Here is a 13,126-nt window from a genome sequence, read left to right as displayed (position 1 = left end):
GTTTCCATCACTCATTACTAATAATTACTGGTAGAAACATAGATATATGCTTCTAATGCCATGCAGTGATGAAGGTATTGTGTATCTGCACTGTTCAGTATGATGGCCATTGGCGACATGCTGCTATTGAGCACTTGAGAGGTGGCCAGTGCAATGGAGGAGCTAAATTATTTTAATTCATTCAAACTTAAATAGTCACACTTAAGGCTAATGACTATCATACCAGACAGTGCAGGTGTGTTTGGAATGTACATTGTCATCGAAACCATCATTTACTGTTCTGGAAAAGGTTTCTCTACCATGTTGCATTCTTAAATTTTCCTTAAGTAGTAGAAACTGGTATCAAGTGGCTACTTTACTCTTTTTTTTTTAAGATTTCATTTATTTATTTGAGAGAGAGAGAAGGAGAGATAGCACGAGAGGGAAGAGGGTCAGAGGGAGAAGCAGACTCCCCGCTGAGCAGGGAGCCCGATGCGGGACTCGATCCCAGGACTCCAGGACCATGTCCTGAGCCGAAGGCTGTTGCTTAACCAACTGAGCCACCCAGGCACCCTACTTTACTCTTTTTTTACAAAATACTTCTTGGGATTCCTGAGTGTTGTACCAGTTCGAATGGCAGGTACAGTTCTTACTAAACCCATTGACTTTGTATTATAAATGAATTAATAGTAATGGAATAGACAATGAAGAAGTTCCCTGTCAGTTTGGCAAAAAAATCCACTTATGGGTAGTGGCAGCAGTTTTATAGAAAAGCAGTGAAGGATAAATCAAATATAAAGTTAACTTAACAAATAATGTCAAATAAGAGTATGAAGATGAGAAGATGAAAATAAAAATAAAAAATCAAACCAAGAAGATGAAAGTAGTCCTTAAAATCTATTCTCAGATTTCATAAGGGACTCTAACTTATGAATTTATTACTTATGAATTATTTACTCTGTTTGAGGCCTTTGAAACACCCCAAATGCCATGGCTTCGTTTGAATAAGCCCCTCCTTCATCCAAGTTATTGAGAACTTTATAAATAACACCCTTCCTGGTCCTTCAACCTCAGGACAAGCAGCTTCAAATATTCTAAATAATCAAAAAGACTGATGTAGAAATTAAATTTTTGAGTTTTCATGTAGAGCCAACATAGTGTTTGAATATCTTTGAAATCAATTTTTTTGAGTGCCACACCACTGCTAAGCACTGTGCTGGGAAATGAGGCTACAGCCATAAACAGGACCCAGTTCCTGCTTTTATGGAGTTTATGATCCAGTGGGAGAGACATTCACTAAACAAATACACCAGTAGGTCATTAAGCACAGCCATGAGACATGTGAGAGCCGAAAATAACTGCATGTAAGTGGAGGGCCCTCATCAATGTTTTAGGAGAACGGGAAGAGATTTGCCGGGTTCAAAGAAGACCTCCCTGGGTAAGTGACATTTAAGCTGAGTCCTGAGGGGTATGTAGAAGAGGGATCCTAAATTTTCTTTTTATTCATTTATCATTTACTGAGCACCTACTCTGTGCCAGGCATTGTTCTTTGTGCCAGTAAACAAAGCCAACAAAAACCCCACCCTCTGAAAGTTCCATTCTGGTGGAGTTGGTTTGAATGCTGGTGTATAGTAGCAATGCAATTGGTCCTAACTACCAGAAAACATAACAAGTGGCTTAAACAGTAAGAAACTATTATTCTGTCACGTAACGAGAAGTCCTGAGGTGGACGACTCAAGGTCAATTGAATCACAGACTCAGAGACTCACAACCTTTCTTTCTGCTTTATCTTCCTCAGGATGTCAGATACTCCCCTGGTGATGACAGGGTGGCTGTAGTGATTTCAGACCTTGTGTCCCCACAGAAAAATATTCAAAAGTTGAAAGAGAGGGCATCCTTGCTCCTTCTTTTTTGAACATTTTTTTCTGGTGAAAAACACATAACAAAATTTATCATCTTAACCATTTTTTATTGAGGTATAATTGACATATAATACTATATTTGTTTCAGGTATACAACATAATTATTGGCTATTTGTATATGTTGTGAAATGATCACCACAATAAGTCTAGTTAACATCGGTCACCATACACAGTTACAGTTTTTTTCTTGTGACAAGAATTTTTAAGATTTGCTCTCTTAGGAACTTTCATATATTCAGTATAGTATTATCAGCTACAGTCACTGTGCTGTACATTGTATCTCATGACTTTATTTTATATGGAAGTTTGGAACTTCCGACTCCCTTCACCCATTTTGCCCATACCTCACTGCCCCCCTACCCCTGCCTCTGGCAACCACTAATCTTGCCTCTGTATCCATGACCTTGTTTTGTTTTAGATTCCACATGCAAATGAGATTATGCAGTATTTGCCTTTCTCTGATTTATTTCACTTAAGCATTTTTAAGTGTACAGTTCAGTAATGTTTATATATATTCACATTATTGTGAAACAGATCTCCAGAACTTTTCATCTTGCAAAACTGAAACTCTATACCCATTGGACAACTCCCCTTTTCCCTCTCCCTCTAGCTTTTGGTAACTACCATTTTACTTTCTGTCTCTATAATTTGCTTTAGAGACTGCTTGTAAGTGCAGTCATGCAGTATTTTGTCTTTTTGTGACTGGCTTATTTCACTTAGCATAATGTCTTCAAGATTCATCCAAGTTGTAGCATGTAGTAAGACTTCCTTTTTAAAGCTGAATAATAGGGGCGCCTGGGTGGCTCAGTCGTTAAGCATCTGCCTTCGGCTCAGGTCATGATCCCAGGGTTCTGGGATCAAGCCCTGCATCGGGCTTCCTGCTCTGCAGGGAGCCTGCTTCTCCCTCTCCCACTCCTCCTGCTTGTGTTCCCTCTCCCACTGTGTCTCTCTCTGTCAAAAAATAAATAAAAAATCTTTAAAAAAAAACTTTAAAAAAATAAATAAAGCTGAATAATATTCCTTTGTATGCATATATCTCATTTTGTTTATTCATCCATTGACAGGCATTTGGGTTGCTTTCACCTTCTAGCCAGAATAGTGCCGTTATGAACATGGGTGTGCAAGTAGCTATTCAAGATCCTGCTTTCAGTTCTTTTGGATATATACCCAGAAGTGACATTGCTGGATCATATGATATTTCTATTTTCAATTTTTTGAGGAACCTCCATACTGTTTTCCATAGCAATGACATTTTACAATATCACCAACAGTGCACAAGGGATCCAGTTTCTCCACGTCCTCACCAGTCCTTGTTATTTTCTGTTATTTGGGTAGTAGCCAAACTAATGTGTTCGAAGTAATATTTTGTGTTCACCATATCTCATAGTGGTTTTCATTTGCATTTCTCTGATGATTGGTGATATTGAGCATCTTTTCATATACTTATTGGCCATCTGTATATCATCTTTCAAGAATGTCTATTCAAGTCTTGGCCATCTTTAAAATGGGTTATCTGATTTTTTTTGTTGTTGAGTTGTAGGAGTTCTTTATATATTCTGGATATTAATCCTTTATCAGATACATGATTTGCAGATATTTACTTCTTTTCCCTATGTTGGCTTTCCACTCTGTTGACTGTGTCCTTTGGTCCACAAAAGCTTTTAAATTTGATGTTAAATTTGTCTGTTTTGGTGTCTATTTTGGTGTTATTTGGAACTTGTCTATTTGGTGTTTGTTGCCTTTGCTTTGGTGTCTCATTGCTAAATCTAATGCCATGAAGCTTTCCCTGTTTTCTTCTAGGAATATTACAGTTTTTAAGTTTTACATTTAGGTCTTTATTCCATTTTGAGTTAATTTTTGTATGGGACTAAGATTAGAGTCTAGCTTCATTCTTTTGCATATGGATATCCAGTTTTCCCAGCACCATTTGTTGAAGATGTTGTTCCCCATTGTGTTATCTTGGCACCCTTCTCAAAGATAATTTGATCATATATGCAAGGGTTTATGTCTGGGCTCTCTGTTCTGGACCATTGGTTTATTTGTCTGTCTTGATACCACTACCATAGTGTCTTTTTCTTTTTTTTTTTAAGATTTTATGTATTTACTTGAGAGAGATAGTGACAGAGATAGAGAGAACATGAGCTGGGAGGAGAGGGAGAAGCAGGCTCCCCGCTGAGCAGGGAGCCCAACGTGGGACTCGACCCCAGGATCATGACCTGAGCTGAAGGCAGAAGCCCAACCAACTGAGCCATCCAAGCGCCCTGCCATTACCGTAGTGTCTTAATTACTGTAGTCTTGTAACATGTTTTGAAATCAGGAAGTGTGAGTTCTCTAGCATTGTTCTTCTTTTCAAAATTGTTTTGACTGTTCAGGGTCCCTTGAGATGCCAAATGAATTCTTTTATTTCTGCAAAAAAATGCCATTGGGATTTTGTTAGGGATTGCATTGAATCTGTAGAGGAAAATTTCAGTCTTTCACCATTGAATATGATGTTCACTGTGTGCTTTTTACAAATGGCCTTTATTTCGTTAAGATAGTTTCCTTCTATTCCTAGATTGTTGAGTGTTTTTATCATGAAAGGGTGTTAAATTTTTGTCAAATGCTTTTTCTGCATTAATTGAGATAATCATGTGGTTTTTGACTTACATGTATGGACCTACATTAATGTATATTACATTGATTTTTTTTTTATTTTGAACCACCCTTACATTCCAGTTGTATATCCTACTTGGTCATAATGTATCATCCTTTTAATGTATAATGCTTTTGAATTCATTTTTCTTGTATTTTGTTGAGGACTTTTGTATCAATATTTATCAGGGATATTGGTCTGTAGTTTTCTTTTCTTGAAGTGTCTTTGTCTAGCTTTGGTATTAGAGTAAAGCTGGCCTCATAGAATGAGCTTGGAAGTGTTCCTTCTTCTTCAATTTTTGGAAGAGTTAGAGAGGGATTGGTGTTAATTCTTCTTTAAATGTTTGGTAGAAAAAATAATGTTTGGTAGAATTCTCCAGGGAAGCCATCTGGTCCTGGGCTTTTCTTTGTTGGGAGGTTTTTAATTACTGATTCAATCTCCTTACTCATTATTTTCTGTTCAAGGTTTAGTCTTAGTTGGTTGTGTGTTTCTGGGAATTTATCTGTTTCTTCTAGGTTATCACTTTGTTGATGTACAACTGTTCATAGTATTCCCTTGTAATCATTTTTATTTCTATGACATCAGTTGCAATGTCCCCTCTTTCATTTCTGATTTTAGATATTTGAGTGTTCTTTCTTTTCTTAGTTAATCTAGATAATGTTTATCAATTTTGTGGATCTTTTCAAAAACCAATTCTAGGTTTTTTCTTTTGTTTTTCTGTTATCTCTTTTGCTTATCTTTGCTCTTATCTTTACCATTTCTTTCCTTATACCAGCTTTGGGTTTAGTTTATTCTTTTGCTAATTCCTTGACATTTAAATTTGTCGATTTGAGATCTTTTTTTTTTTTTTAAATCCATTCAGCCATTCCATGTCTTTTAGATTGGGAAGTTTAATTCTTTTACATTTAAAGTAATTACTAATAGGGAAGGACTTACTCTTGCCATTTCATTGTTCTCTGCATTTGTAGCTTTATTGTCCCTCCTTGTCTGTCTTAACTGCATTCTTCTGTGGTTTTTTTTTTTTTTTTACTTTGTTCTTTGCCTTTTGGGTTTTTTTAGTGATATGCTTTGAGTCCCTTCTCATTTCCTTTTCTGTATATTCTATAGATATTTTCTTTGTGGTTACCATTGCAATTATATAAAACATCTTAAAGTTATAGCATTCTATTTTAAACTGATAGCAACTTAAGTTCAATCATATTCAAAAACTTTGCTCTTTTACAACTCTACCCCCCACTTTGTTACTGATGTCACAAATTGCTGTTTATATATTTTATACCCATTAACAGATTTATCTTTTTTAAAGTGTTTTTGTCATTTAAATTCTGTGCATCAAAATTAATATAAATACAGGTTATTATATTTGTGTATTCACTTTTACTAGAGAACCTTATATTCATATGGCTTTGTGTTGCTGCTCACTGTCCTTTCATTTCCATTAAAGGACTCCTTTTAGCATTTCTTTTTTTTTTTAGTATTTATTTATTTGAGAGAACGAGAATGAGAGAGAGAGAGAGCACATGAGGGGGGGAGGGTCAGAGGGAGAAGCAGACTCCCTGCTGAGCAGGGAGCCCGATGCGGGACTTGATCCCGGGACTCCAGAATCATGACCTGAGCCGAAGGCAGTCGCTTAACCAACTGAGCCACCCAGGCGCCCATCCTTTTAGCATTTCTTGTAGAGCAAGTATAATGATAAGGAACTCGCTTAGCTTTTGTTTATCTAGGAAAGTCTTAATTTCTCCTTCATTTTCACAGGAAAGTTTTGCTGGATACAGTATTCTTGGCTGATGTGTTTTTCTTTCAGCATTTTGGACATATCATCCCACTCCCTTTAGGCCTGCAAAGTTTCTGCTCAGAAATCTTATGGAAACTCCCTTGTATTGAATAATCATTTTTCTCTTGCTGCTTTCAAGATTCTTTCTTTGTCTTTGACTTTGGAAAATTGGCCTTATAATGTGTCTCAGTGTGGTTCTCTTTGGTTTTGTCCCAGTTGGAGTTCTTTGAGCTTCTTGAATCTACATGTCCATTTCTTTCCTAAGATTTGGAAAGTTTTCTGCTATTATTTCTTCAGATGAGCTCTCTGCCCTCTCTCTTTCTTCCTTCTGGGATTCACCTATTAGTCCATTTGATCTTGGCCCCTAATTTCCTTAGCCTTTCTCTGTGCTCTGTGGGGACCTTTTTTCATTCTTTTTTTCTTTCTTCTACTTTGACTTGATGATTTCAAATGACCAGTCTTCAAGTTTGCTCATTCTTTCTTCTGCCTGTCAAGTCTGCTGTTGAACCTCTTTAATGATTTTGGGCGGGGGGTTCGGTTATTATATTTTTTAGTTCCATTATTTGTTCTTTATAGTTTCTCTCTTTGTTGATATTTCCATTTTGTTCATGCATAGTTTTCCTGATGTTGTTTAGTTGTCTGTGTTCTCTTTTAGTTCATCGAGTGTCTTTATGACAATTATTGTAAATTCTTTGTCAGGTAGCTCATAGAGCTGCATTTCTTTAGGGTTGGCTTCTGGAGTTATATTTTTATCCTTTGATTAGGCCATATTCCCCTGTTTCTTTGTATGTCTTTTAATGTTTTGGTAGGATTGGGGCATTTGAAAAACAACCATCTCTTAGTCTTTGTGTACTAGCTTCAATGAGGGGAAGACCTTCCTTTACTTATCAGCTCTACTGGAGGTATTAGGGCCTCTCAAGCCTTTTCTGATCCCTTTCTCCCCCTGCCTTCTGACTGTAGAGCTGCAGCTCTAACATACTGCTCACCTCTTTTTTCAGCGGCTTTCAAAACTGGCACCAGTCTCCTCAATGCTCCAAGTGAGGCAAGACAGAAACCAGTCCCTTGGGTGGCTCCCAGATAAGCCAGGATGTTGGATGTATGGTCCAGTCTTTTGTTTGCATCCCATGGGAAAATCCCTGGTGTGGGAGATTTCCTCCCATTTGTTCCTCACTATGCAGCATAAGGGAAGGAGCATGTGTAGCCACACTGAACACTGCAAATTTTCCCACCCCTTTTACTGGAGTCTTTTCTTGGCTTTACAATGGCCAGGGTCCTGTAGCTTCTCAGCTGAGCTCTGGACTTCTCACAGAGGCATTCCAGTCTCTCTATTGTTGTTAACTTGGTGTCTCTGTGGGGTGGGGAGGGTCTGTAGCATCCTAGTCTGCCATCTGGCTGATATTCTCCCTTGTCTTTTTTAAGAACAAGAAAAACCTTCCTAAAGTCATGCAACAGACTTCTCCTCATACCTCATCGGCCAGATTTGCCTCATGGACCCACTTCCAGTCCATCTTAACAAGGGAATATAATTACCGTGGTTTGGTTTATGTTAATCAGAATTCTGATTGCACTGGGGTTGGTGAGGGAACCAGCCTCACCTAAAGCCAATCACCACTTGGTACCTGAACAAAATGACTTCTGTTTGTAAAGGGAAAAAAGTGGTTTAATAGCTCTTAGGAGGCAACCAGTGTGTCCACCTTAAGTGTTAAATTGTTGTTTGTCTTTTTTAGAGCTGAAGAGATTCCTCTGAAAATCTTGGCCCACAATGGCTTAGTTGGAAGACTGATTGGAAAAGAAGGCAGAAATTTGAAGAAAATTGAACATGAGACGGGGACCAAGATAACAATCTCATCGTAAGCCACCCATTCAGTTTAATTGTGCCCAAACTGGAGAACTTGAGCATTTTGATATGCCCAACTCCTTCATCTGCCTTTCCTTAAAATAGGAGTATAATCATAAGTGATGTAATTCTCTCCAACACCATCAAAACAGATGCATAAATAGTTACCAGTCAGACATTTTCTACTACGGATATGAGCTAAGTCACCTCTAAGATTTGAGATAAGATGGCAAGTATTTGATACCACAGTGTGTGGTGAGGGAATCCTCCACCAAGACTTGTTTGTGATCCTTCTGGGATTTTATTTTTCCTTTTGAAAAAGGAAATCTCTCTTTTTTCTCGGTGGCCAGCTTGCAGGACTTGAGCATATACAACCCTGAAAGAACCATCACTGTGAAGGGCACAGTCGAGGCCTGTGCCAATGCAGAGGTAGAGATTATGAAGAAGCTCCGTGAGGCCTTTGAAAATGATATGCTGGCTGTTAATGTAAGTGCCGAATGCTTTCTTCTCTACTGGTTTTCACATGTGTTTTCAGGCAGGACACAAGCCTCTCTAAGAATAGTTGTCATTCAGCTAGTGAGGAAGTGCCTTAGAATAGATATGCAGAGTTATTACTGCCTTCTTGGGGCAAGAACATTGAAACAAGCAGGAAACCAACTCCTCGTGGATCGTGATAAATGCACTGGACAAAATAGTGTGAAACGATTAAAATCATAACTTTGAAGATTATAAAATGAAGAATTGCTTATGATACAACGTTAATTAAGAAAAGAGCACATAGAAGTGTATTTAACTCAGGTTACGGTTATGTAAAATAATCTGGAGCAAAATGACTGGAAGGCTGCTTACAAAAATAACAGCTGGTACACTAGGAAAGTGGGATTTTTTCCTACTTTACAAACTTTCTATATTGTCCTGTTACTTTTTAAATTTAAAAATACATACTTTAAAATTAAACTCTGCTTTTCATCCCTTGCTTACTGATCTGCACGTCTGGATCACCCAATAAATGTTGTCCAGCACCTTGGCTCTCACTAATGCTTCGAGCAGACGTCCGGGTTTGGGCATGTCCTTCCTGTTATTGCTAACTAATTCTCACTTTATAATGGGGAGACACCAGTCTGACATTCAGAAATCTTAAAAATAATTGTCTATCAACAAAGCCCCAAGCTCCACTCAGAGGAGTAATTTTTTTCATTTTTTTATTACAATGATTTTCTAACATAAACAAAAGAGGAAGTGATACTACAATAAGTCCTCATATGCCTATAATCCGACTTGAATGGTTATCAGCTCATGGCCTGTTTTGTTTCATCTGGACCTTTGTCTGCTTTCCCACACTCCTTGAATGACTTTGAAGCAAATCCCAGACCTGGTAATATTTCACAGAGGAATAAATGTTGAGCTCTGTAGGCTAAACCCAGTGCTGTCAGTGCGGCTCTTTCTAAGGACCCTCCTCCCCAGGTCAGAACACTATCCCCACCTCGTCCCAGCCCCACCCCCTACCCCGTAGCAGCCCACATCACGTGATAACTATGGAACATGATGAGGAGAAGATTGCGTTGTCACCTCCCTGTTTGTGTGTATTTGTGGAAATATCCTCAGATGATCTCATTTTCTTCTTTTGGGCTCTTGACATCGTATAATAAACATCTCTTCTGTGAATACCCAGAAAAGTTACAGAAGAGTCTGGGTGTACCAGAGTACCTCAACTTGAGCATACCAGTTAGACTCATCCATGTCTGCACCAACGTCATGTTTTGATAGGTGAATAACAAAATTACTGGATCTTAGGTATCAGATGAGGTCAGGGTTAAAGATCCCAGCTCTCCTACTCCAAACATCCTAAGAGAAGGCAAGATAACGGGTGGCCGTAGTCACAGATAAGAAAACAGAAAATGTTAGCTGCTTAGTGTTCAGGAAGACAAAGGTAGGAGCAGGGAGGACACAGGCCAGGTGACGACATCCCTCTGCCTCTGAAGGGCTGGGCAGTTCAAACTCACCACAGCCTAGGTGAGCATCCCCATGTATAAATGGGAAATTAGCAAGCAGGTGAGAAGATCACAACACTGGCAACCAAATGGTGAAAAATTCAAAGTTGTGAACCATCCTGAACCTGGAGAATGGAGTTTACATGTGTGGTATCCCAGTGAAAGGTCTTATCTTTCTCTGGATAGAGTTGGAAAAACTATTAACCCAATATGTTTTAAACATATTCATTCCACAAGTATTTATTGAGTACTTACTATGTACCAGGCACTGAGCGCACAACACTGAGTAATACAGTCTCCGTCCACAAGGAAATTATGGTCTGAAAGGGAAGAGGCAACTAATCAGGCGATGCAAATACCCTGTGATGATACTTGAAATATTATTTGAAGGAAACACAGGAATGTTGGTGGGGGCACATAGAAAGGGCACTGGCGCAGAGACCTTCGGGGTGAGAGAACGTTTCCTGGCTGAGGGGACATCTAAGTTCAGGTGAAACCCACATGAAGAGCAGGTCTTAGCCAGGTGAGGAGGAAGAGAAGCACATTCCTTACATGATGGATAATGTGTGCAGGAGCCCAGCAGGGAGAGAGGAGCAGGATGGGCAGGATGGGGCTGAGGGGTGAGCAGAAGAGAGGGTGTGGTGGCCTGGGTCCCCCAAAGGAGCCTGGTTGGCTGTGTTATGATGTGTGGACACTCTCAGAGAAGCTTTGAAGGAATGCCATGGTCAGCTTGAGGTTTGGAGAGCCCACCCCAGCAGCAGGGTGGTCCATGAGGCCAGGGCAGTGCTGATTAGGAGGCACTCGTGCCAACCAGCCAAGAGATGGAGGTTGACCCAGGCAAGCTGGGCCTCTCTGGTCTCCTCCCCTCATCTTTTTCTCCATTTCTGTTCCCAGCAACAAGCCAATCTGATCCCGGGGTTGAACCTCAGCGCACTTGGCATCTTTTCAACAGGACTGTCCGTGCTGCCTCCACCAGCAGGGCCCCGAGGAGCTCCCCCCGCTCCCCCTTACCACCCTTTCGCTGTAAGTAGCTCAGCATCCAGAGGTTTGCTCATGCTCTGGGCACCCCCAGGCAGCAGCATTACTCTGCTATGTTGAATCACAGCTAAAGCTTTAATTTGGAGGCCATAATCATAAGTGATTGTAGGATAAATCCAACATTTCTTAGGACTTCTTCCTAATGGACAGATAAATATTATTAAACCATCCTCTAAATATATGCTTTTGAACATAGTATATATCAAATCTAGGAAAGAAACTGCAGTGCTAGCAAATTCACTAACTAGAAGCCTCTTTATTATAAAACAGGATTTGTTAGCTCAAATAAGAATCTTCATGATTATTGTTCATTTATTAATAGGGTACCTGGATAACTCGAATATACATATTTCTCACCTGTTTCTACAACTCAGATGCATCATATTTTATTAATAGGCAGTTTTTAAAAGAAAATAATACACAGTGTTTGTTTCTAAACACTTAGCACAATGCCTGGCATTTAGTAGGTTCTCAATAAGTATTTATTGTTTGAGTCATCATTAATAAAAAGGGAAATGTGAATGTTAATGAGTTTTCTAATTGTTGCTTCCATTTACAAGCATTATAGATCAATACATTGTCAAATTTGGGTTCAGGATACTTGACAGCTTATTTTTTTTCACTCCTAATTCTTTTCTATTCATACTGCTTATTGTTTAAACAAACTTTCTTCCCTCCAATGTTTATACTTTTTAATGGGAAGAGTTAGGTTGATGAACACTACGTTAGCTAACACTCCTGTCTTTTGAGAGGTGGTCTGTGGTGTAAGCATTGCAATGTGAGAACTCCTAGTAGCTCTTTGAGTTATCTGTAGAGAGACAGGGTGAAGCCACTGTGTTCTTCTGCCAGCACTATATAGACATGAACTGGCACCCACGTTTTTGGTCACAAGAATATACACATTCTCCAGTCTTGTTTATATACAGATCTTCTGAGTCATTTCTAAATCTTCATACCATTTCTTTGGAGTTATATCCATTTTCTCTTAAACTAAAGGATAGGGCCCAATATTAGACCATGCGTGTGGGGGTGGGGCCAGGTTAGAGGGAGCTAGGCTGTGACAGGAGGGATTGTGGCAGCTATCACAGTCATGTGGCTACTCCAAGGTGCTAGAACATCCCTGAGAGGTGTACATCCCCATGTCTTTGCTGTGAGATTTGAGAATGACCAAGGTTGGTCCATTCAGTGGTATTGAGACACATCTCATTTCTTAGGAGAAGGTCTGTATCTACTGCCTACAGAAGATAACCTGAGAGGGGCGCCTGGGTGGCTCAGTCGGTTAAGTGTCTGCCTTTGGCTCGGGTCATGATCCCAGGGTCCTGGGATTGAGTCCCTGCATCGGGCTCCCTGCTCAGCAGGAAGCCTGCTTCTCCCTCTCCTCCTGTCCCCAACGTGTGTTCTCTCTCACTCGCTCTGCTCTCTCTCAAATAAATAAATAAATAAATAATCTTAAAAAAAAGAGAGAAGAAGAAGATAACCTCAGAACTGAAGTTGAGATAAACATAAATGGTCAGGGGAGAAGTATGATAGAACAGGCCACTTCTAATATCGGTAATCTGAGATCATGGGGTCAGCAAACCCCTATTTTGAGATTTAGCTCAGGGGCCAGACTCACCTACCACTTATTTTTGTAAGTAAAATTTTATTGGGGGTGCCTGTATGGCTCACTTAGTTAAGCATCCAACTCTTGGTTTTGGCTCAGGTCATGATCGCAGGGTCATGAGATCAAGCCCTGCGTTGGGCTCCTCGCTCAGCAGGGAGTCTGCTTGAAGATTCTCTCCCTCTGTCCCTCCCCCTTCTCACAAACTCACTCTATCTCTCTAAAAAATAAATGAATAAATCTTTTTTTTTTTAAGATTTTATTTATTTCAGAGAGAGAGTGCACACAAGCAGTGGGGAACAGCAGAGGGAGAGGGAGAAGCAGGCTCCCCGCTGAGCAGAGAGCCTGACACG

At 39.6% G+C, this 13,126-nt stretch overlaps 1 protein-coding gene across 5 annotated transcripts in view; it reads left to right on the top strand.

The window, feature by feature from the left end:
- IGF2BP2 (insulin like growth factor 2 mRNA binding protein 2) overlaps nucleotides 1-13,126 on the top strand; it is a 157,054-nt gene that overhangs the window by 124,342 nt on the left and 19,586 nt on the right. For 3 of the 5 annotated variants that reach the window (XM_027587360.2, XM_027587361.2, XM_027587359.2), the window contains 3 exons: nucleotides 8,035-8,157; nucleotides 8,495-8,630; nucleotides 11,030-11,158. In XM_027587360.2, the coding sequence (XP_027443161.1) occupies nucleotides 8,035-8,157; nucleotides 8,495-8,630; nucleotides 11,030-11,158 (388 nt within the window). The remainder of the gene's footprint in view (nucleotides 1-8,034; nucleotides 8,158-8,494; nucleotides 8,631-11,029; nucleotides 11,159-13,126) is intronic. The other 2 variants (XM_027587363.2, XM_027587362.2) reach the window with 1 other exon arrangement.

The sequence above is a fragment of the Zalophus californianus genome, chromosome 1, assembly GCF_009762305.2.
Source record: "Zalophus californianus isolate mZalCal1 chromosome 1, mZalCal1.pri.v2, whole genome shotgun sequence".
Lineage (NCBI taxonomy): Eukaryota > Metazoa > Chordata > Mammalia > Carnivora > Otariidae > Zalophus > Zalophus californianus.
The sequence above is the reverse complement of the archived record's forward strand: the minus strand, read 5'-3'. Positions and strand labels throughout refer to the sequence as shown.